Here is a 22,620-nt window from a genome sequence, read left to right on the forward strand (position 1 = left end):
CAGAGAACGACAGAACCTCGTGAACAACACGGACAATAGTCACTATGGATACAGGCCTCAGCCTACCGCTTTGACCTTGGGTATTTTATGGATTGCTATTTTCGCTTCTGACTTGTTCGTCGCTGGTGCCAAGGCATTGTAAGCTAGTTAGCTGTGCTTCCTTGATAGTAAACTGTTGCATACATGGTTTTTTTTTCACTAGAGTGTGGCAAGCGACCGGGAAACCTTAATCGGCCAAATACGAAGATTGATCACAAAATTTCGGTTTGGGAGGCTGCATTTTTAAGGGCTAGGGTTGACACCTGATAGGAGCTGCAAGGCTCCGATAAACTAAACTTTGTAAAAATGAAAATCAAGGCGTCAAATTTTGTCGGCCGTGCGTGGAACTGATGCGCAAGGGAGAGATGCAGCCAAACGCCTGCGCCTCAGGCGTACGGTGGCTTTACTCACGCTAATTCCATATCCTTTCTAATCCTCTTTGTCCCTCTCGTCTTCCTTTCACTGCTACTCGCTAGCACACACTAATTGAACTACATTCGCTGTTTCGATTATGAACCTGCGGATGGTCATTTCCAAGATGGGCCCCATACGTGCCATTGTCCCTGTCCTGGTCGTCATCGGTATCATCATCATTGCCATTTCTTACCATTCCCCCAGCTTCTCCGATTCCAGGTCGTCTGTCGTCACTTCAACTTCCGCTGCCAGCAATTCAGCGAACCTCTTGTCCGCCACTCACCAGGAGGCCCTGGCAAAGCATGCCTACAATGCGTCTCTCGGTTTCGGCGAAATTGTCTACATCTCAATGCCGGAACGCACCGACAGACAAGACGCGATGAACCTTCTCGGCTCAGCCTTCGGTCTCAAATTAAAGCTCATCCCAGGAGTCCGCGGATCCGAAATCCCCCCCAAAGCCATCCCCGATGGTGCACCGTCAGATATGCGGGAATCCGTGTTGGGCTGTTGGCGCGCGCATGCAAATGCGTGGCGATATCTTCTCGAATCTGAGATGGATACTTTACTCATCTTTGAAGACGACCTCGACTGGAACCCAAATGTCAAGAAGACACTCGAAACCCTGTCACTGCAGATGCAGAATTCAAAAATACGACTGACGGAACCGTCGAATTACGAGCGTGAGCGCGCACCTTACGGACTAGACTGGGACGTTTTGTACGTCGGCACGTGGAGGCACGGAGGCAACCCTGAGCTCAAAGAGTTTGTTCAAATATGGGACGATCCAGACGTTCCGGAGAAAGAAGAACTTGTAAAATCTACGAAGCTTCTTGACGCGTTATACGATTTCGGACTGACCGATGACGAGATTGGTAAGAAACGAGTGCTTGCACCGGCATATTTGACAATGAGCACTACCGCGTATGCCATAACGCGAAAAGGAGCCCAGAGGTTATTGTATACGTTGTCATACGTCGGCTTGCGGGGTGATGTTGATCAAGAAATTATGCGCCTCTTCAAGGAGGGCCAGTTAAGAGGCTATACACTCAGTCCACCAGCATTCAGTCAGTTCAAGGTTGGCGGCAGTAAAGACTCGGATAATGAAGAACGCGGAAAGACATTGGATGGACATGGCAATGTGAATGGTCACAATATAAATATTAAAGGGTCTGCACGAGAATGGATGGTGAATAGTTTGAAAATGGATAACTGGGCCGACTACAGGCAACTTAGTAAGGGGACAATCAATGACAGAGACGAGGCAATGTCGTAAATCCGAATGTATTTTATATAGATGATCTCGTAATATTACATGATTCTTTTTGTTGTCACCTTCGCTTGAGAAGATAGTCTCGGTAGAATTATTTCTTTATTTGTTGCCTTCCGCGGAGTGCCATCATCCTTCGTCATCATATTTTCCAGGCGCAAGTAGCTTATAAGCTGCACATAGCGATGGAAGCCTCAGCCTGTCGGCTTTTTTGGCCGAGGCGATCATTTGGTACTTTTGGACTTTTCATTGAGGGACGCCGCCAAGACAATGGGCCTCCTTACCCCTGAATTCTATGTTTAATACGGTTGGGGGGGAAACAAAATGTTAATTCCAAGGTCAAGGTTTCCAATTGCACGTGACGACTTCACTCAAGGTCGTGCAAAACCGCGTTAGATACTCAAAGCTTGAGATCCTCGAGCCTTGAAGTTTCAATAAGGCAAGATGAGTTTATTTGATGTGCACTGTCAACGTTGATAAACTGTTGGGGACAGGGAAGTTACCCTGCGTTGTGCGTTCATCTCATACACCGCAGCCACTGGCCTCTGTCGTCCCGTCCGGCGCCGGAGTTTGTCTTGCCACCTGCGTCTCGATCGCGCAAGTCAACTATCAGAGCTAAACAGATTTATGCAAAACCATATTGGCATGTTATATCACTTCCATATGGATTTGATAGATTGCAATTTCCGGTAAATAAATGAACGACATAGCGTAAGCTTACACAGTAGAGTGGCGCGGTGACGCTCCACCCTGCTGATCGCAGGCTGCACGCCACCGCATGATAACCTGCAGCAAGAGTTTATCAAGGTTCCACAATATGATGCAGTAAGACGATACCGACTGCCTGCCGCCTGCCTTGGGAACTAAAATGAACTCGCAGGTTAGAAGTAGGTTAGGGGTTAAAACGCTCAAGGTTTAGGGTGCGGTTGCTGCAAGACTGTAATTGTTTCATTGCGGCTACTGCTCGACACGATCCAAAATATGCTGCTCCTCGTGGTCAGCACCAATTGACAGCACCAAAGAACAAAACCAGCAATTGGCACAAATAAAAAGACCGGAAATGCAGGCGGTCTCGGGGAGATTGCAGCTGTTCATAGTCGCGATAGTAGCAATTGCCATTATCGCGCTCGCAGCTCTGTTTACGCAGCCTTTCGCACCAAGCATCATTGCCATCGACGCCCCACCGGTACTCCCGCAAATAACAGACCGCCGCGACTCCAACCGTCCTTCGTCGCGTTCCAAAGTCTCTCTAGGCAACCGGTATCAATGTGTGAACCCGTACTCCCGGCAGGGATTTATATGGATGGAGGATAAGTCGAGTGAGAATGATACATCTTGGGTGCCGTTTTACGAAGGCATGTTACAGGAGAAGTTCTCCCAGATTTGGGACGATAAGAGCGAATCAGTGGATCCGACTATAGACAATGTTAGGTACTACCCTGATATAGTGCCGCCAAGCGACCTGTTGAAATCCGCACCGACGACGTGGATGCAGCTGATGATGCGGCACAGGACGTTACGGAAAGCTATCGCCAAAACGAAGACGGAGGAAGACGAGACAGCAGGACTACAGTCGCATGACAAAATGCAGTTGCGGCAATTGGGCGAACAGCTTTCATGGGTGCGAGGTCGCAGGATTCTGATCGTAGGCGATTCTGTCGACGAGGATCTCGCTGCGAACATGTGCGAGATGTTGGGGTCTTCCCTCGAATATCGCAAAGGAAGCGACTCAAAAGAGCATGCGACAGCAATATGCAGTGTCCAGGAATGGAATTTGACAATCGTACACTGGCAAATTGCGTGCGTCGGCAATAGCTGTCCGTCCGAGTCGTCGAATCCGACCGTTAAGCCAGTCGCAATCGAGGACAGATGGCAACAACATTTCCTGCCGACAGCTGACACAGCGATAGGCGCGAACGGCATATCTCCTGACCTCGTTATACTGCAGACTGGGTTATGGGACGTACAGTACTTTGTCAATGCGCACAAGGAGCGCTACCACAAGGAAACTACAAACTATTCCCGCGTTCTCACATTTAGAGAACTGGTATACTATATGCAACGAGTACGCTATGCGATATACAAACTTCGAGCTTTATATGGAGACCATGTACCAATAATTTACCGGAGCATTTCACTTAAGAACGTCGAAGACGGCGACACTCCAGCCGTAAATCTCGACCAAGCCGCGCGGTTCGCATGCCGCGAGGTCGATGTCGAGGTCATGGAGTTTGGGCATATTGTGAGGGGATACTACTCTTTCTACGCCGACGACGTGCATATCAAGCGTGGGCCGTTGACAGTATTGTGGGCGAACATGGTGTTTTGGTATCTGTTCAGGAGTCAGGGAGGTGTAGAAGTTCGCGGGGAGTTGGTCAAGATGCCAGAAATCAATGGGACTGCGGCTGAGAGCTGGGGACTGTGCCATGACGTTTATATGAACGATCCAAAGTGAAAGCCTGCTGGTTAGTAGTATTTATTAAATTTGTATGCATCTGTTGTATGTCTTGTAGTTTGAGAACAGCTGTTTCCGCACGGTTTGGTCAAAGCAAAACTCTCTGGGCCCTCAAGTGGTGAGCTGACCAAGTGGTAGTTGTCCAATTTGGATAAGCATGCTGTGGTGGTTGTACAAGTTATACATACCAAGTTGTACATGTAGGTCCTGAATCTCAGGTGTAGCGTTTCCCTTGTGGCAGCAAATCACGCTGGTTGTCAGAAGTAGTGGTCAAGCGGATGCGGAAGGATAAGGAGTTCGGCCTAGCACGCGCTTCGACGGCTTGCACCTGAAATAGCAGACCGCAGATAGGTTTAGCTCTTGCAGCACAGCACGGCACTCCTTCGCTGATCATCAAAAGCTCATTTTCCGAACATTCACCCTCTTGTCATTGTTCTGTACCCCTGCGCTAGCCTTGTAAATCGACCGTTCCAGCCTTCAAGTTATCACGGCAGAAACCAGTGTCATGGATATGCGATACTGTGAATACCTTGTGAGATAAAATATTCGCTAGACTTTAAAGTGACTGGCCTCATTAACAATAATAATGCACTGCACCAGAGAGTTGGCAGTACATTCACACCTGCCATAGGGCCCCATTGGGACTCAGGACGCGTAATCTCGGAGACGCACCCACGACGAGCCGCTATTTGCATTTCACTGTGTTGAGTCTAGTCGGACCGAATACTGAAATTAGTGTCGTCCGGTGGCTCCAGCTGCTCATGCGGAGAAGCCAAGCGAGCTTAGCTTTCGGTCGCGCCTGCTACTATACTTCGAGACGTTTATGGTGCGGCTGAAGAATTTCGACGCGCCATGCCTTCGAATGCCGGAGTTTTTCTTCTTTGGTATCCATCTGCATTACAGCAGAAATGAGGAGTAATTCTTGCTTTCTCCTTTCTTCTTCCAAGAAGACTTCGGTTCATGCATATTGTCGCCTAGTTGGCGATATCGTATCGCCCATATCGCATAAAATACGATACGATATCGCCAACTGGGCGATAAATAGGCGATAATATCGCCAGACTTTTCTGGCCGGCGATACGATATGCGATATGGGCAAAACCGGCGATATCGTATCGTGTCCAGCCCTAAGGTCAATAGCTTACCATACTGATTTCGTAATGAAGTTAGGAGCTGAACTCAATCAACTGGTGGTCGAAAAATGGATCTTGCGATCTCACTACCACTCATTAAGACACGACTCTCGGTCTCTCCGGCACAGACGGTTGCAAGTTTATGAAAGGACGGGTTTGTCTTCCGTGTCAGGTCAAGAAAGAGATCTTGTCTTCTAGTGTATAACCATAAAGGTGCCACTGAAAAGTTTGATAATATCAAAAATGCCATTTGTACCCAGCGTACCCGGCAGATTTCTTCCAAACATCGACCGTACCTCATGCGATCAAAGTCTAGAGACTTCATACAATGCGCACAATGTTTTGACGATCTCCCCTACTCCGGCCAGTGTTTGTGGTATTGAAAAGCCAACGTAGTATTTGTAACTATACAAGACCAAAGAAAGCAAGGGGCAAACAACATTCGAGAAGCCACTCCCAGTAACGCGTCGCTCTTATTAATATATACTTTAGCTGGATCTTTAATAATGTTATTAGGTGTAGCTACTATTTTTAGTGTTACAGGTACAACAGAATACGATAAATTATTTAATATAATATTTTCAGTTGATTTACAAAGTATTTTATGGATTGCTATTTTCGCTTCTGTTATGGTTAAAACTCCAGTTTTCCCAATTCATACTTGGTTGCCTGTTGTTCATTCTGAATCTCCTTTAAGTGGAAGTATCTTATTAGCTGGAGTTATTTTAAAATTAGCTATTTATTCTTGTATACGAATTTTAATTCCAATACTTAATGAAGGTACTATACTTTATACTCCTTTAATATTTGTTATGATGCAGAGCTCGGGGCTACAATGCGCACTGTTGAACACAAATTAATTAACTAAGAAATGCAAGATCATCTAGACGACTGGATAGATTCGTCACAGGTTCTTACAGTGACGATAAAAATAGCGAGAGCTAAGCTACGAAGCTCTGCTTGGCGTGACAAGTCTGGATCCATCGGACGCCAAATATTCGCCGAATTGCGGCGTAGTTTGTGACTATGGCCTGAGCTCTGCGGGCGCATGCATGCCGAGTGCTCACCTGACAGGGCAGCCAAAGTGTCAAAGACCATCAATCTAGTTTGCGTAAGCGTGCCTCTTCCCCCGTCTTTGCGTTATGGTGTCCTCAGATTTCATACAAAGTTCGGCACTTGACTCTGCTCCCTCCCCTATATTTCACTGGTCGTCCGCTTACGTTGGTTAACTGTACGCATTCTGTCACAGTTATATATCAATAGTATGTCCGTTAGGCGACTCATGTCGAGCACTATGGCGTGGCTGGCTGCTTCCGCAGCCGCATCGGCCAGCAACATTACGAGCGTGGTGGTTAATAATGCAAACTTGGCAGCAAATACTCCGACAATAGCGAATAATAATGTTTTATACAGTATAAATTGGACGAATGGCTTCGTATTACAAACGAACTACACTACCTACTACGATGGTGCGGTCATTGCCACAAATACCACGAGTCAGCCTTGGGCAGTAATGGCAGCTTATTTGTCAATCGGACTCGACAACTTGGCTGAAGTGATCTGGTACTATCAGAGCGGACAGGGACTGGTTGACGAATACCTTGTCGATAAGACTGGTGTCTGCAACGCAATTGTCAGCTATGCCAGCGATTCCGACGCAGATTACAATACAACTTATGGCAAGGTGCTGTCTGATGCCAATAGATATACATCAGTTTATAGCGGAAGGTTTGGCAACAACAGCGTGTTCGACGCACTAGCCAAAGTAATACATTCATCTCTCCGATATTGTAGTTCTGTACAAGCGCATACAGCAACTGATATGGAGAAAAGATATACTGCGACTAATCAGATACAGTGTCATGGTAATCACGCTGCGACGTATGCTGAGTGCACGGGGGCACTGTCCACGATAAATTATGATGCATGGTGCAATTCATGGCGGTGCATATTTACATATGGCGAATGTTCTATTGTCTATAAAGAGACACATCCAGCTCAGTATATTGGATTTAATGTTGCAAAATCTAATGCATTCTTTATTTGCGAAGATTGTTTTGGCAATCATGAATCCAGAGTTAGAGCCAGTGGTGTTGTGCAGCCCACATCACAATACAGGAAGACTTGTGTCTGTACCTTTAAGAACATAAGTAGTTGTTAGTATTGGATAATCTGAGTTGCGCAGTGTAAGTGTGAACGTGAAGTGGTCCGTGATCAGATTCCAGAAGATGAATCTGCTTGTTGAGTATTGTGAGGGTCTGGGTTTAGGGCTATGTCGAATGCGGATATCCGCCTAATCTGACCCTATGCGCCATCGCAAGTTTGCCGCATTTATATCCGTCATCCGTCATTACAAGTTGGTGGATGTGAGTAAATCCGCCTTTGATGGAATAAATCCACTAATGATTGCGCTAGCCTACTTAGGTTAGATCGTTTTCTTTCATAGTTTTAAATGCCTGGGTTAGGGACCTTGACCTTAAACTCCACGCTCAATACCATCTCGATCTAATTTCCTAATTTGGAAATTATTCGATTATCCGCTTATTCGCCAATTTGGAACCTGACGAATATTTATTCGATATCCGCATCCGCCAAATTAAAACGTCGTGGATATTTATTAGGGCGGATAATTTGGAGGATAGAAACCGCCATATCCGCCATCCGCCGACAGCCCTAACCACACACGTGCTTTCGCAACGACGTCGGCATTGCGATTCGGTAGTATTGTCAGCTGCTATCTTCACTCGATAGACGTTGCCGTCCTTGCGTAATGTTTCTATGTACCTAACACAAGATCTCGCCTTTCCTCTTTGTGGTTGTATGTTTGGTTGTACACATCTCTAGCCAGAATGTGCGATCCATATGTGGCATTCAGCATGTCTGCTCTCTCGCATGCGCTGCTAAGCAGTCTCTCACAAGTACCAACTCCGTTTGCTTGGCCTCTTCATTCAAGGATCTGTTTTCCGCATATGCGTAAGGATTAATCCCTTCAAGTTGGTGACCCTAATGTTCATCGATTAACTCAGTGATTAACCACTGTTATCAAGCTGTTTCTTGAAACGCACTCTCCAGGACAATTGGAAAGAATGCTTCGGGCCTTCTTGCTGACCTGTCATACCACTTTCTCTACGTGTCCTTACCATCGCTGAAAGGTTACGTGTTTTGGATATAGCATATTGCTGCACATAACTTCTCGTTTTGCAATCGTTTGTAAAACGGTGACCGATGGCTAACACGTTGACATTGGATCCTGCAACTTCGAATTGTTCCATAATGATGTTGTCTTTTGTGTGGTAGAATGCATTAATTTTCTTTATCACAATCGGCTTAGTTCTTGACGCGTAAATAGCCAGTTGTAGCTCGTTGTACTCGCGTTTATGACAAAGGGCGTATTGCTGGGTCGAGTCCCACGAACGCAATACTTACGCTAGTCCCAAAGAGGAATAGCAATCGCCTTCGGGTCAATCGCAAACTGCCCAGTCAGGGACCCCTGGCCACTATTTTTCCGGCTCCACCCGGAACTCTGTTTCCCCGACGTGCTCATATAAGTGACAGATGAGGCCTCCGATTTTGGACATTCGACGTTCTCCATCTCGCGTTAAGCTTCCATGACTATCACCAATACAAGCTCCTTCGTCCACTAACAGCCCTAAAGCTACTAGATGTTATTACCTATGAATTATTACAGGATTATATATATTGCCAGTTTGCTGCGGCAATTTTTAAAGCGGCCGGGCGTTTTGGTGACACCCGTCGGAGGTTTAAACCGCATAATAAGGAACTGTCACGCTCAGGATTTAACGTTGAGACTGCAATCTTGGACAGGAACGTTAGGCGTTTCACTAACGAGACTGGATGGGTATTTGCTTCCAATGGTAAAGGCCACTAGATGAAATTCATTAGCATTAGGGGGTTAAGAAGAGCTATGGAGATTGGAAATATTTTAAATGACACGACAAACCCAGTACAACTCTTCAGTTGATACTATATAATGGTGATTATAGTCACAATGGGTATATAGATAGACGATTTCTTGGTAGTTCAAAGTGGTAAGGCTATCAAAGGAGTCGGCGAAGAAGCAACGCCATGTGAAAATTCACAGATGAAAGTGCTTGGGGACAATTTTCATGTGTTATGCATGCATTAGCTGCTCTAGCAACATCGCTGGGGCTACAAATGCATTGTATGGCTTTACTTGGTCGAGGATTACAATTCGAAATGTTTCACGACATAGATGGCAAACCAACAAACAATCCTGCAATTATAGATCACACATAGCGGATGTACACATCAATTATACAGAAGATATTCACTGAGCGGGCAATCCTATGTCAAGATAATGGGAGGAAATGATACGATGTGGAAAGATCACTGGCAGAGCCGTAATGGGCACGGTGAACAGATCTACTTCCCGGAACCGTTCGGTATAAAGCTAAATTATTGCCATTACTTCAGAGAAGAAGAACTATTAAGTTAAGTATAAGACTTTGACACAATTTACCATATTATGCATTAAATGGTACAATAGGAGAGCTGGCATCAAACTATGTCAATGACTTGACATTCGCGGATATGAATCATGTCAATGCGGTTAGATTTGCTGCTATTTCAAAGCAGAATGATATTTGAACAAGAATCAGTCGGAAGTAGCTTTGAAACATGTGATGGTCAACAATTTAATACATTGGCATACACCGGGTGTTCAAGTGTACCATATACAAATTAAATCATCAGGGCGGCAAGTTAGAATGGACAAAAGCGTACGTCAATTTCGGACAATACGCCGATTGTTACCTTTCTGACAAAGCACAGTCCAATTAAAACGACAGTTTCAGCTGTAGCGGAGATTAAATGGGGCCTCATAGGTGGCATCCTCATCTCCGAAGTCAAATCAGAAATAATCTGTCGGACCGCCGCAGTCCATAAAATCTTTGCCGTCGAAATTGAATACTCTCCCATGTCTTAGATCTAGGCGTGCTCTCAACCTGCGCGGAACTAGGTATCCCTGTCATAGCTTATTCCCCGCTGGGTCATGACATTTTAACTGGCCATGTTCGTTCAAGAGACAATCTAGATCAATGTGACTATATACTGGCTTTGAAAGATTTTCTGAGGAGAATCTCCTGTGAATTTACGGCTCGTGGACGAAGTAATGAAAACGCTCAAAAGAAAGGCATAGCGCCTTCTCAACTCGTTCTTTCATGGATTAAGGAACACGAGGCGATTATTCCCGGTTTGCAAATCATTCCGGTCCTGGGACCCCGGCCCCAACAGTCGAGCGTGTGGATGAGAATTTTCCCAGGTTGAGCCGTTGACTGATAAAGAGTTTACGGAGACTATTCAGAAACAAAAATTTCTTGAGCTCCAGGATATGACATACAACTATAATATAGTGTGCTTGCGTAGTTTGGTCCTGTTCACGCCCACAGCTGAATTGAGAATGTCGCAACCAGTCTGCAAGAGTCGACACGGCCGATCTGAAGCTCTGTAGTCAAGGGTTAGGTTTGACAGGACAATCAACCGTTGCAGCATCAGACACGGCGCAAGGTGCGGCACGCCGCCCCAGAGAAACCCTTACCGATGCATCTTGTTCTGCATCCGTCTCCAAATTCTAGTCCGCCTGCTCACTTCAATGGCAATTTTCAGTCCACTCCGCACGACCCTCGTCTTCCTACCTTAGCCTAGTCGTCAGCAAATGGTGGCCTTACTCGCCAGTAATCGGCGGTCGTGTCTGGCCCTGGGGGGCATTGCGCTCACTACCTCCTTCGTGTTGATACTCTGGACTTACATACTCTCCACCACTACGCATGAATCGACTGAAGACAATTCGCGAGGCAACATATTATCCCAGTTCGCGTCCGCACTCGCGACCGACACGGACGGCGCTACTGCCGAACTCGTCCGCCTTGAATCTCTTGCGCGGGAAAAATGTGACAATCCGTATACGCACCCGGGATATCTCTATTACGTCAACGAAAATGACTTTAGGGAGACAAAATGGGTGCCGTTTTACTCTGGCATGCTCGACAAGTTTCAGTCCGACAGAGCAGCGTTTCCGCGGCTGTCAGAGAGCGAGTCGTACCCGGAACACGAAACGTTTCCAGACGGACCTCCTCCAGATGGCGTGCTCGGTATGGCCCCGTACTCATGGATGCGTGACTTGAAGGATCTCTCGGATCTGAAGAAACGTGCGACGGAGCGCAAGGCGCCACTGACCACAGAGGAGAAGCAGTTGAAAGTTCAGCTTGAAGACAGACTCTATTGGGTGCGCGACCGACGGATTCTCATGCTCGCGGACTCTGTCGATCGATATATGGCGATTTATATGTGTGAAGAACTGAACGGCATTTTTGAGCTTGGACCCGCCGGGTTCCAGACTACGGCCACCTGCGTGATCGAGCATTTGAACGTCACATTTATGCACTGTATGTGTACCTTTTCTACATATTGTTGGGTGGAGTGAAGCTTGAAGAGAAGATATGGTTTGGTGCCGACCGCTTACGGAAGCTCGTCTTAATTGCTGAGTGATCCACTGAGCCGCGCCAAACCGTACTGAAGATGCTTGACAAGAATCTCGTACTTGACTCCTTATTCTCATTTCGGAATATGACTGACATCGTACCTAGGGCATATTAGCTCTACATATACTTCGGTTCCGCCGTGGTGGTGGATGAGGTCCACCAAGTATGTTGCCATCGAAGAGAGATGGCAAGAATACTATCTTCCGACAGTCAAGCACACGATCGGCAAAAACGGTCGGAGCCCCGACCTTGTAATGCTGCAGAGCGGACTGTGGGATCAAACAATGTTTGCGTTAGCGCACAACCAGTTGTTGTTCCAACAAGGCAAGACAAAAAAATTTTCGAAGACGCCAAACTTCATGCGGTCGTTGAATTGGGAGGAGATGAATTTCTATATGCATCGGCTCGCGAAGATCATTGATCTCATTCGCTCGCAGTTTGGTAGCGAAGTGCCGATTGTGTTCAGATCCATTACGCACAAAGCCAATGGGTCTGAAACAATGAGTATTTACGACGTCGACCGTGCTGCGCGGTTCGTGTGCAAGGAGTTGGATGTCGAGTACATGGAATTCGGCAGCCTAGTCTCTGGACACTATGACTGGTACCGCGATAAAGTCCATTTAAAAGACGGCCCGTTGTCGGCGCTTTGGGGCAATATCCTCATGTGGTACTTGTTCCGTACTCAAGGAGGTAATGAATTCAAGGGCACCATACAGCGCATGCCACCGAATAGCACTTTGTCATATGAGCACAGTATTACGGACGCGTGGAAAGAGTGTCATGACGTGTTTATGCATAACTCTTTTATATAATCGGACAGTTTTTATTTCGGATTTTTTTTTTTAAATTGAATGGTATAATTACGTAGGTATTTGGATTTTCGCATATTGGTATGTGACGCGAGCGTTACCAGTCATGAATTGCAGTCGTGCCGGTTTTATTGTCTGGAAGCATATTTCTCATATGTATCGCCATTGAATGTATAGATAGAAGTAGAAGGCGTTTGTGACCAAATTCATGGTTTCCCTGGAACATATTTTATCTATGCAGTTAAACTGCATATCACCTACCATGGACGGTTTTTGCTTTTATTTGTGTGGCGTTAGTTTTTTCCTTCTTTACGACAAGTATCATGTAAAAGTGTAGACGGGCAACGAGTCGAGCGGCGTAGAGTCGAGAATGGTATAATTCAGTATATGGTGAAGCCCATGGGAATATAGAAAGAATAGGAGTGCGTAACAGTGTAACAGCGAAAAGTCTTACGACGACTCTATTACGGTTTAACTGGGAATTGTAGTTACACGAGATCTTATGAGACTGACTTTTGAGCCCATTGAGATACTCTAGCTTTAGGGACCTCCCGCGGTGCAACTCGACATTTCGACAGCGCGTACCGGTCAGCCAGATAATCATCCCTTCGGACTCAACCTAGGCGCAGGTCGAAATTGAACGTCAGTTATGGCGTATCCATTGACTGGTTATATACAAATGAGAAGTATATATTGTTACCAGCCTCTAAACTCCGGCATGACTCACGACTCACAATGCAGAGAGCGGGAAACACGCATGTTGATGCAACCCCGAAATGCACAAGACATACATACATAGATGAAACAGGGGAAAATAACCAACTTATCCGCTTTATACGAGTGACCTATGCATAAACACGTCGTGACACTCTTTCCACGCCTCAGCAATGGTCAGATCGTGCGTTTGACTGCCAAAACTACCCTTCGGCGGCATCCTCTGTATGGCGCCCTTGAATTCATTTCCGCCCTGCGTTCGGAACAAGTACCACATGACAATATTTCCCCACAGTGCCGACAGCGGACCATCTTCCAGATGGACCTGGTCTCGATACCAGTCATAGTGTCCAGCGACCAGGCTGCCGAATTCCATATACTCGACATCCAGCTCCTTACACACGAACCGCGCGGCACGTTCAAGGTCGTGAATGCCCATTGTTTCAGATCCATTCGATTTGTGAGTCATGGATCTGTACACCAGCGGCACGTCCCTGCCAAACTGCTCGCGAATAAGACCGATAAACTTGGAGATCCGATGCATGTAAAAATTCAGCTCTTCCCAGTTCAGCGGCCGCATGAAATCCAATTTGTCCGCAAACTGCTTCGTCTTGCCTTGATCGAGTAACAGCTGGTTGTGTGCGTACGCAAACATGGTTTGATCCCACAGGCCACTTTGTAAAATTACCAGGTCCGGACTCCGTCCGTTTTTACCGATTGTTTGGTTGACGGTCGGGAGATAGTATTCTTGCCACCGCTCTTCGATGGCGACGTACTTGGTTTTTGTGCTTTTCATCCACCACCACGGCGGTAGCGAGGTATACGTCGAACTAACGTGCCCTACAAGAAAACCAGAAGTGTCAGTCGTATCGAAACGAAAATCTAACCGAGGTTGTGAGAGGACTCACAGTGCGTAATGGTGATATTCATATGATCTATCACACAAAAGGCAGTAGTCTGGAACCCAGCCGGCCCAAGTTCAAACTGTCCATTCAGCTTGTTACACATATAAATTGCCATGTACCGATCGACCGAGTCCGCGATCAAGAGAATTCTGCGGTCGCGCACCCAATACAGTCTATCCTCAAGGACGGCCTTATATTGCTTTTGCTGTTCGGTCAACTGCACCTTGCCGTCTTCGTCACGTCGCTTCAGGTCCGAGAGGTCCTTCAAGTCACGCATCCATGAGTGCGGGGTCATGCCGAACTCGCTATCCGGCGGCGGTCCGTCAGGAAACGTTTCGTGTTCCGAGTACGGGTCCCGCACGGGCGGTCGTGGATACACAGCCCTGTCAGATTGGCTTCGGTCTAGCATACCAGAGTAAAACGGCACCCATTTTGTTCCCTTGAAGTCGTGTTCGTTGGCGGCGTAGAGGTATCCCGGACGCGTATACGGATTGTCGCACTTTTCACGGCCGAGCGACTCCAGTCGAACAAGTTCAGAAGATATGTCGGCATTGTAATTGGCTTGTAACAATTCGACTTCGCTTTTTGTATTGTCGTCAGTCCCTTCATGCAAAGGGACAGAAATGATCGCAGCCCAGTACACAAGAGCGACAGTGGCTGCCAAGGCGATGCCGGCAGTGAGTACTAGCCGCCTGGCGGGAAATGCGTAGACCATTTCTTTTCGTCTCTATTACAATCGTGTCAAGGGATTGCGCAAGCGAATTCAGGCGGACATCTGGAAAGACGGCGAGGACACGAGACAGAGGCGGACGGACTCAAGATGACTATGCGAACCGTGGAGAATTGACAGATCGATATGACACGGCAGGGGGATGCCATGGCTCAGGATCTTATAATCTGTCTGGCTGCAAAACTGCTGCATGGCCACACGACCGCTTGGTTGGGCCAATGGGCCAATGCACGGTTTACCCAGCCATCATGGTCTCGAGGGAGACCCAGATTAATCCTGGCAGCACAGGAAACTTTGGTAGTGGCAGCTTGCAACGCAAAAGTGACGGATGCGGTGGGGTAAGGTTCGCTAGATAATAGACTTTCAGGGTCAGGGTGACGTTAACTTGGCACCACAATTAGGGGAAACTACTATATTACAGTTGCATTCCAATGGTGGGGACCGCACAACAACGCCACTACAAAACAGGACTGGCGCCGTCCGGGTCGTCCGGAGGCGTGAAACAAAACTACTTTAATAGTGTGCGACATTTGGACCCTTGCCATTCAGACTCAACCAGGCGCCGCACACTCGGCTTGCAGCAGCTAGCCGGTGGACGCATGCGAACACTCGAATGTAACTTTGCAGGGGATTTATATATCGGCAATACGATGATGAGTTCGATATTAAGCTTAGGGTTGACAGTTTCGCCCGCGCAGGGGTTAGAGGAATCGCGCCACGGGATTTGGGTCCGCCGGGCGGGTCGTGCATGCGTGACGCGGTCGAAGCTACCAGCAAGCTGGAAAGTTTGACTCTAGTTATCTTCTCCTTCCCAATTATGTCAATAGCCGCCTGTGATATCAGCGAATGCAAACCATTTGCCTCCCGGTACCGGTCTCCTTGCCATTTGACTCATGCCCCTTACCGCTTGACACCATAGCTGGAACAGGGTGATGCAGGGATGCACTCTTTGCAAATAATTCTCCCGCCAATAGACCGTGATTAGGTTAAACCAGAAAGTAGTTTCTCATACGTTTTGCATGGATAACGACGACGCTCCTAGCTGTCATATTGAACTCTGCGGTCTCTGCGATCGTTAGTAACTGATTAATTTGGTGATATCTAGAAATCCTATAACAGCGCCAGTTTCTGCCAGTTCTTAAAAGAAATAGCGCTGTCTTAGCCGCACAGGGGATAGGGGGTTAGAGTCTATATTCGTCGTCATCGGGATCTTCTGTCGCTTCTTCTTGCGTTCGGCTCCTGGTTCGGAACGCTCTTTTTCGGCTTCTTGTTTTCTCCTTTCCACATTGCTTTCTTCGCTCCTCTCTCTGCTGCTTTACGCGTTCCTTTCCCCATTCCTTCCCGTACTCTGTTCCCCGCTCTTTCCGCGTTCCTTTCCGTTTCTCGTCCGTTCGTGTGGCTCTCATGTAGAGGACGGGTTTCCATAAAGGATCCCGTACTCCTTGTTGTAAACGTCAATTAATCGGATCTTTGTTTTGTGCGCAATATCGTGATCTAGTCCACGCAGATGTTAAAAGTTTGAATTCCCCTGCGTCCATACTTTCCCTTATTCGTATTCATTATTCGTGTTCGAATAGAATTCCGTTGATTCGTAGCGAATAACTTTCGGAGATTCATAAAGAATAAAAAAACTTCGGAGATTCGAATAATTAATAACGACTATGGTGCATCCAGGTTAGTCCCGACAATTGGGTTAGCCCTAACCCTGCCGGCAAAAGGGTGAGCTTGCGGACATCCATATTCTTCGATATCTTTCCTAACCTTAAAACCTTAAATTATTAAGGTGTGCGCATGTTGTACGGCACCCTCATTTTCCTGGTGTCAAGTCGGCCAAAACTCCACTTTGCTTGGACTTGGTCAGGCAAACTTGGCTCCACGGGTGTTTCGAGGAAGTCGACTCGAGTTGACTCGAGTGCTACTTCACTTAGGCTGTCACTTACAAAGCTGATAAATTTTTGCATGTGCCTTTTCTGGCTGCGACTCAACGGCAGCACTGCCATGTAGTGTAAATTGTGGTACAATTTAGTACACTTCGGAACGCAACTGAGCACGCCTATTACACTGGGAAAGCGTCTGTTCAATTTCAAATGATGAGTGCAAGATAGACACACCCGCTGTGCTCCACAATCTTTCTTCTTTTGATGCGCATTCGACAGCTCTTTCCTATCTCTTCCGCTCACGGATATACTCGATAATAAATTCACAAGCCAATTATCGTAATGAGTACGCCAAACGCATACGATTCCCGGGTATAAGCGCCGTGTCAGGACTGCGACACGCAGAGATCACGGACAGTATGTGGAATAAAGAGTAGTATGGGCAATGAACACTAAATAGAAGTTAAACATGGACTTTTTGGAGGCGTCGATGGCGGCGACAATTGTTTACGCGCTGGTCCCGGCGAGTGAGTTTTACCCCGGGTTCAATGCTGAACTTGTCGACGCCAAGACCTACCTGGAGGAATACAACCCATTGCAAGAGAATGATCATGTCGAGTTGAGATGGCCGATGATCATGGAGTTCGTCGCAGGCGGGCACGCCTACGCCCGAATTAAGAAGGAGCAGGTTGCGGAGGGCTGGCTGCCACCTCGACGATCCTGTTCTCCATCCCCGCGCTCGTCAAACATCAGAGACTCGATGGAATTCAACATACACCCTGGTCGCCACACTTTTGCGAATGTGAAAGCCACTGGACGAAGCGTTCAATATCCAACTATGGTGTTTACCATCCATGGTCTTTGTATTATCAAGTAACATGTACTATTATATTTTTGCCCTAAGTGAGGTAACGTTTCAGCTTCTTCGTTATAAGTGGATGTCCACTCCGTCGTCGATGGACATACTTTCGTCACAAGCGGACGATCTCCGCCTAGCAGCGTCATCAGTTGTGCCCGAGCAGGCACCAATTACACCAGCGTCCTCGTCAGCGGCCTCAACCACAAGAGCTTCGACGTCGACAACGCCTTGTGTCGCCAAAGTCGATCACTTCTTGTTGAGGATTAGACACAAATCATACGTTTACACAGTATTCATGTGTATATATAGAGATCATAATTACTTGGATACGATAGTTGATTAAGCAATCAAACTAAGGATATCCAACAACCCCTTTCAAATAAGTTCTAGTCGAACTTACCTTTCACTGTGCCTTACACTATAGCGCTATCAATTTTTCACCGAAGCTATGTCGATTTCCGTCGCGCATTGGAAGCCGCATTCGGCGACCCTGATATGTTTTTGAGAACAAACGAGAGAAGATCAACGAGTAGCGTTCCATAAGCTGTCCGTACTTTTGGATTATTACGGGTTTAACCGTGTTGATAGCTTTCTCTGTTAAAATCGCGGCGGGATAGGGTTAATTCCCATGCTACATCCGGCACCATGCCCAGTTTTCTAGGCAATGTTAAGGATATGTTTATTACAAAGGGCTACGGCGGAACGTATTTTTGCCCTGAGGCAACGTTTCAGCTTCTTCGTTATAAGTGGAGGGTAATAAGCTTCTTCGTTATCAGTGGAGGATAGATAAGGATTTTGTTATATATAAGGGGTTTAGACTTTGAAAAATAAAGGACAGTAACCATCCGCATCTCTTTCCATCAACTGGGATCTCTCCAGTTGACACTTTGACTTGTTTGAGAGCCGGGCGTCCATAGCGGGCCAGACCCAGTAAGTAGGGTTACCCCGGCTACAATACCGAACTTGCGGACGCGCGGACATATCTCGAGGAGTACGACCCACGAAAAGAGACGGACCATGTCGAGTTCAGATGGAACCTGGTCATGGAGTTTGTGGCTGCAGGGCACGCCTACGCTCAGATAAAGGAGGAGCAGGTTGCCGAGGGATGGCTTCCAGTCATGATCGATCATGACTTGTTAGCGCCCGCGGCAAAGCTCTAGCAAGTTTCCTGAAGAATTTGGCGGCTCAGAGGACTTAGTCATAGAGGTATGCCACGGGTGTTACGAGGAATGCGCTAAAGGTTAAAGCAAGATCCTATTTTCTAGAGAATCAATACAATACTGAATAGGATCTTTTATAGATACTTGAACCCCGAACCGATTCGAGCGTGTCCCCTGAGGGTATCGTACCTCAGTTGGCAAAACTGCTTCTGAGGGTTTCGTACTCACCCGGCAATCCGCCTTGTCGGGTCAGCAGACGGAATCGTCTTACTCGGATCTCCGTCAATTCTATAAAAAGAAGCAGGTCGCAAAACGGCCTCGTGGACGCCTACGCAAGCGCAAAATTGAGGAAACTGAGGAACCAGTTGTAAGGGAAGACACTGGAGAATTATCTGGATCTTGTAATTCTTCTCTAGAGGATTAGTTGTTTTAGTATAATGTATTGAAATTTGCCCAAATGCCTCATACGTGCCAAATACCCATACCCTACGTTAGTATGGTCTTGATTATTATATCACTTACTTCAGCGGCTTGTACGACTTATCCGTTGGCTTCATAACGCGTTAAATTTAAATTCAGAAATACCTACGAATAACTATGGCATTTGTAATCGTATGTGAGTTTTCAAATATATGTAGGAATATGAACATTCGTGCGCAGTCCCAATCCACATACGCGTGTTTCAAGTAGTTTCGGCCGCGCGTTCCTCCCTCGTCTTCCCCTGCCTGCCTCTGTCGTCGATGACTGTCATTAAGGGCGCAGTCGCCATCACTTCTCTGCCTCGTCCCAGTTTTTCGTTCATTGTTCTTGTTTATCTTGTCTTCACTTACTCTGCTTCTCCTTGATCTTGTTTGCGGTGCAGTGGACGTGACGGTATCCATTAGCGCGACGGGAGCCACAATGGCCCCCAAGTCGCTAGACAGCACTTTGGTGCCGGAAATCGAGCCCAAACAGCCTCGGCATGTGACTTCTTCACAGAAGCAGGGCAAGTTCGACTCTTCATTGCTGAAAACCAATGTCGGCGAGCCAAATTATGAGGATAACGCGTACGGAGCCGGTACGAAGCGAAGCAAAATGATATGGATCATGACCATTGTCGCTTTCGTCTGCATTGTTGGTTTGGGCATCAGCCTATACCGCTCTCCTTCGTCTCCAGCTCCGACCAAGAGCACGACACCGTCCACTTCCACGTCCACTTTCAACGCCCCCACGGCCACGTCCACGTCCATGTCCACGTTGGTCATGTCCACGGCCACGTCGACGTCCTTATCCTTGATCGCGGAGACATATGTATTTCTTATCATAGTGTGTATGGCTTTCAATTTGCAATTGTGAAGTGTCATTCGTCCACTCAAGGTTGGCTGCGTGATCATCTCAGCAATGATTTGAATCGTTGACGTATTTCGAATTTTAGAAAATAGTCTTAAGTGCCTAGGACAATATTCGCGGCGTTCGACCACGAATAAGTCAGTGTTTACCTCATTTAATACATTAAAACTGCCCTCAAGTAATCAAGTCAACGAATCCGCCGGATACAAAGTAGGACTATCGATACAACATGTTGCGACTAACCAAATTCCCAATGTGCACAACAAGATTTATCTTTCTCCTCCTCCACCATAACCAGAGCATTCATACGATTCAATTATGAAAGGGTGGACCGAGGAACGCCTGAGTCCTGTTCTTGCTTTCATTTTTCTGATATACTAATACGACTATTATTGAAAGAAGTAATTCACATGACGGGGACGCCTAGAGACGCAGGGCTGCGCCTCGAGACCCGATAGTAATGGAATGCTTAGTGTTTAAATATCTATAGAAATTGTTAGGCTATGTTACTATCTCCGTACGGATGCCGTAAGAACGCGGATACATACAACGTAGAGCGCATGCAAAATACCAGGTAGCCAACCGAGAATAGTCAACACGATGTTGATGAGCAAGTCCGCACCGCATCCTGTCTCAAGGAAAACTCCGAGAGGAGGAAGGATGAAAGCTATATTCATTCATTAGCATCATTACTTTGAAAAACTCCTATAACGGAAGCCGGATGGATGCATTCGGGTACATGGCCATCACACTTCAATCCCTGACTTTGTAGATGGCTGCAAAGTCCCGCATGCATAACAGACAGCACATACCGAAGATGATCTTGATGATATCAGAAGCAGTGAAAGGCATTCTAACTAATTAACACTAGGCCAAATGTATGGGATAATGGCGTGGATGTATAAATGACGAACTGTGTGTAAGCTCGGTTGTGATAGGGCGAGGGGGGCTTATATTTGTTTGGGTGCCGCATGGCGTGCGACGGATGCGCTGTGGATCGGCTGCGACTAAGCCACACATGATGCTGATGTCACAGGTCGCGATTGTCAGAAGTGCCATGCGCCACGAATCTTGTGCGCCACAGGCTTCGTAGGCGCGAGAACTTGACGTCATGTTTATTGACTGCATCCGCTAGAATCCGGGTGCCTCGGCAGCACCGGATAGCACACCACTTGCCATTACCATGCGAAAGACACAAAGTTCATGTCCTGAAGTCCAACTATAAACTGATTTAATCTCACAATGCGCCCTAACCAAGCTATCCTTTCTTTAAGCTATTTATCGCTGTCATTACGAGCCGCAGACTGATCAGTGATCACCGCCACAGCACAAAGTTCGAGAATTACGGTGTCCCAGCCATTCTGACAGGTCGCTGATGTCAGAGCATTAAAAAATGTTCATCTAGCACGACGATAGATAATTTCCTTCGGCACGACGGTCAACAACTTCCTGGGTCGGTTTGGATTACCAGCTTACCAGCCCAGAAAAACTGTTGCTGGATAGCTCATCCACGCCAAAGATACCTTTGGATGGCAGGAAGTTAATCTGTGAGTATTTCCCTTACAGAAACGATCTGCTTAAGGAGGACTCCTTATGCTGAATCTCAGACTGTTTGCACGTCGCGTCTGAACGTCACAGCTTGCAGAATACTGTTATTGTCTGGTAGAGCGACGTATGGAGGGAACAGGTCTGTCTCTGTATTAGACTGTGTCAACAATAATCAACACTTCATGTGCAAACCTATGCTATTATTGGGAGTATCTTGCGAGTAGATTCCGCTAAACGTCGAGTCGAAACTTAGGCTATAGTTTGTGCCCGTCTTGTCAAATCCAACTTTTGCACAGTCGTTTGCATATTTGGGAACAGTATCACGCGCAGTCATCCGACTTCTGTAAGCCGTCTGATTCAAGTTACACTATATCGTGCTTTACACGCCTCTGATCTTAGTGTAGGAATGCTGACAAGATTCTGTGGCTATCTATCTGCACACCAGCGTCGCCTTCTATAGTTGAGAGACCAATCTAATAAACCATCCAGGCGGAACTTGTAGATTTTGAGCGATAGGCTAAGTCAATTTAGTCGAATATGAGTGTTGCGAGTAGGATCTCTACCAGCCAATGAAATACTGCGATAAGCGACAGCAAATATAAGAGAAACCACAAATCTAAATTTGGTTCAAGTAACTTTTGTATCAACCTCTTTAAGGATCGTAAATTTCTTATTCATCCGAGCCGAGCACGCGATCCCAACCTGTCAGCACTCCTCGACGCTGTACCCAGCGTCAGATCCCAGAGAACGAATTCGGAGTTTTGTAGGTGCAGCAAATTGTGTTTGGCATTTTTGTGCGTCCAGCGGATCCGCTCTATGCCGACTTATTGATGCAGATAGTCAAGCCACTGGTAGGAGAA

The 22,620-nt window shown here is 46.9% G+C and overlaps 11 protein-coding genes across 11 annotated transcripts; 7 read left to right on the forward strand and 4 right to left on the reverse strand.

Annotated features, from left to right (window-relative positions):
• Positions 1-435: 435 nt before the first annotated feature.
• On the forward strand, positions 436-1,768 carry POJ06DRAFT_255297 (uncharacterized protein). The gene has a single exon (XM_056187880.1). The coding sequence runs from the start codon at positions 551-553 to the stop codon at positions 1,724-1,726; it is 1,176 nt and encodes a 391-aa protein (XP_056043512.1). The 5' UTR covers positions 436-550; the 3' UTR covers positions 1,727-1,768.
• Positions 1,769-2,680: 912 nt separating this feature from the next.
• On the forward strand, positions 2,681-4,417 carry POJ06DRAFT_255298 (uncharacterized protein). Its single transcript, XM_056187881.1, has one exon. It carries the CDS (start codon positions 2,781-2,783, stop codon positions 4,173-4,175), a length of 1,395 nt encoding a protein of 464 aa, XP_056043513.1. The 5' UTR covers positions 2,681-2,780; the 3' UTR covers positions 4,176-4,417.
• A 1,362-nt stretch (positions 4,418-5,779) lies between these two features.
• Positions 5,780-6,274, forward strand: POJ06DRAFT_123056 (membrane subunit of NADH:quinone oxidoreductase/Mrp antiporter). Its single transcript, XM_056184268.1, has one exon. The coding sequence runs from the start codon at positions 5,815-5,817 to the stop codon at positions 6,166-6,168; it is 354 nt and encodes a 117-aa protein (XP_056043514.1). The 5' UTR covers positions 5,780-5,814; the 3' UTR covers positions 6,169-6,274.
• A 132-nt stretch (positions 6,275-6,406) lies between these two features.
• Positions 6,407-7,869, forward strand: POJ06DRAFT_255301 (uncharacterized protein). Its single transcript, XM_056187882.1, has 2 exons — positions 6,407-7,724; positions 7,778-7,869. The coding sequence occupies exon 1, from the start codon at positions 6,573-6,575 to the stop codon at positions 7,467-7,469; it is 897 nt and encodes a 298-aa protein (XP_056043515.1). The 5' UTR covers positions 6,407-6,572; the 3' UTR covers positions 7,470-7,724; positions 7,778-7,869.
• On the reverse strand, positions 7,833-8,580 carry POJ06DRAFT_295983 (uncharacterized protein; the record flags this gene model as incomplete). Its single annotated transcript, XM_056190526.1, has 3 exons — positions 7,833-8,195; positions 8,225-8,295; positions 8,343-8,580. The coding sequence occupies 3 exons, from the start codon at positions 8,578-8,580 to the stop codon at positions 8,085-8,087; spliced, it is 420 nt and encodes a 139-aa protein (XP_056043516.1). The 3' UTR covers positions 7,833-8,084.
• A 2,879-nt stretch (positions 8,581-11,459) lies between these two features.
• POJ06DRAFT_197505 (uncharacterized protein) lies at positions 11,460-12,641 on the forward strand (the record flags this gene model as incomplete). Its single annotated transcript, XM_056185073.1, has 2 exons — positions 11,460-11,733; positions 11,935-12,641. 2 exons carry the CDS (start codon positions 11,460-11,462, stop codon positions 12,639-12,641), a joined length of 981 nt encoding a protein of 326 aa, XP_056043517.1.
• A 125-nt stretch (positions 12,642-12,766) lies between these two features.
• POJ06DRAFT_123089 (uncharacterized protein) lies at positions 12,767-13,283 on the reverse strand. The gene has a single exon (XM_056184269.1). The coding sequence runs from the start codon at positions 13,240-13,242 to the stop codon at positions 12,892-12,894; it is 351 nt and encodes a 116-aa protein (XP_056043518.1). The 5' UTR covers positions 13,243-13,283; the 3' UTR covers positions 12,767-12,891.
• A 1-nt stretch (position 13,284) lies between these two features.
• On the reverse strand, positions 13,285-15,055 carry POJ06DRAFT_123093 (uncharacterized protein). Its single transcript, XM_056184270.1, has 2 exons — positions 14,261-15,055; positions 13,285-14,192 (listed from the first exon to the last, which is right to left on the reverse strand). Exons 1-2 carry the CDS (start codon positions 14,970-14,972, stop codon positions 13,471-13,473), a joined length of 1,434 nt encoding a protein of 477 aa, XP_056043519.1. The 5' UTR covers positions 14,973-15,055; the 3' UTR covers positions 13,285-13,470.
• A 2,278-nt stretch (positions 15,056-17,333) lies between these two features.
• Positions 17,334-17,741, forward strand: POJ06DRAFT_268943 (uncharacterized protein; the record flags this gene model as incomplete). Its single annotated transcript, XM_056189342.1, has 1 exon — positions 17,334-17,741. One exon carries the CDS (start codon positions 17,334-17,336, stop codon positions 17,739-17,741), a length of 408 nt encoding a protein of 135 aa, XP_056043520.1.
• Positions 17,742-19,783: 2,042 nt separating this feature from the next.
• Positions 19,784-20,218, forward strand: POJ06DRAFT_268944 (uncharacterized protein; the record flags this gene model as incomplete). Its single annotated transcript, XM_056189343.1, has 1 exon — positions 19,784-20,218. The coding sequence occupies one exon, from the start codon at positions 19,784-19,786 to the stop codon at positions 20,216-20,218; it is 435 nt and encodes a 144-aa protein (XP_056043521.1).
• Positions 20,219-20,648: 430 nt separating this feature from the next.
• Positions 20,649-21,104, reverse strand: POJ06DRAFT_255316 (uncharacterized protein). Its single transcript, XM_056187883.1, is given in 4 exon segments — positions 20,649-20,696; positions 20,761-20,877; positions 21,004-21,006; positions 21,026-21,104. The coding sequence occupies 4 exon segments, from the start codon at positions 21,062-21,064 to the stop codon at positions 20,682-20,684; spliced, it is 174 nt and encodes a 57-aa protein (XP_056043522.1). The 5' UTR covers positions 21,065-21,104; the 3' UTR covers positions 20,649-20,681.
• Positions 21,105-22,620: the final 1,516 nt, after the last annotated feature.

Source organism: Lipomyces tetrasporus (genome assembly GCF_029532465.1).
Source record: "Lipomyces tetrasporus strain NRRL Y-64009 chromosome Unknown POJ06scaffold_6, whole genome shotgun sequence".
Classification (NCBI taxonomy): Eukaryota; Fungi; Ascomycota; class Lipomycetes; order Lipomycetales; family Lipomycetaceae; genus Lipomyces; species Lipomyces tetrasporus.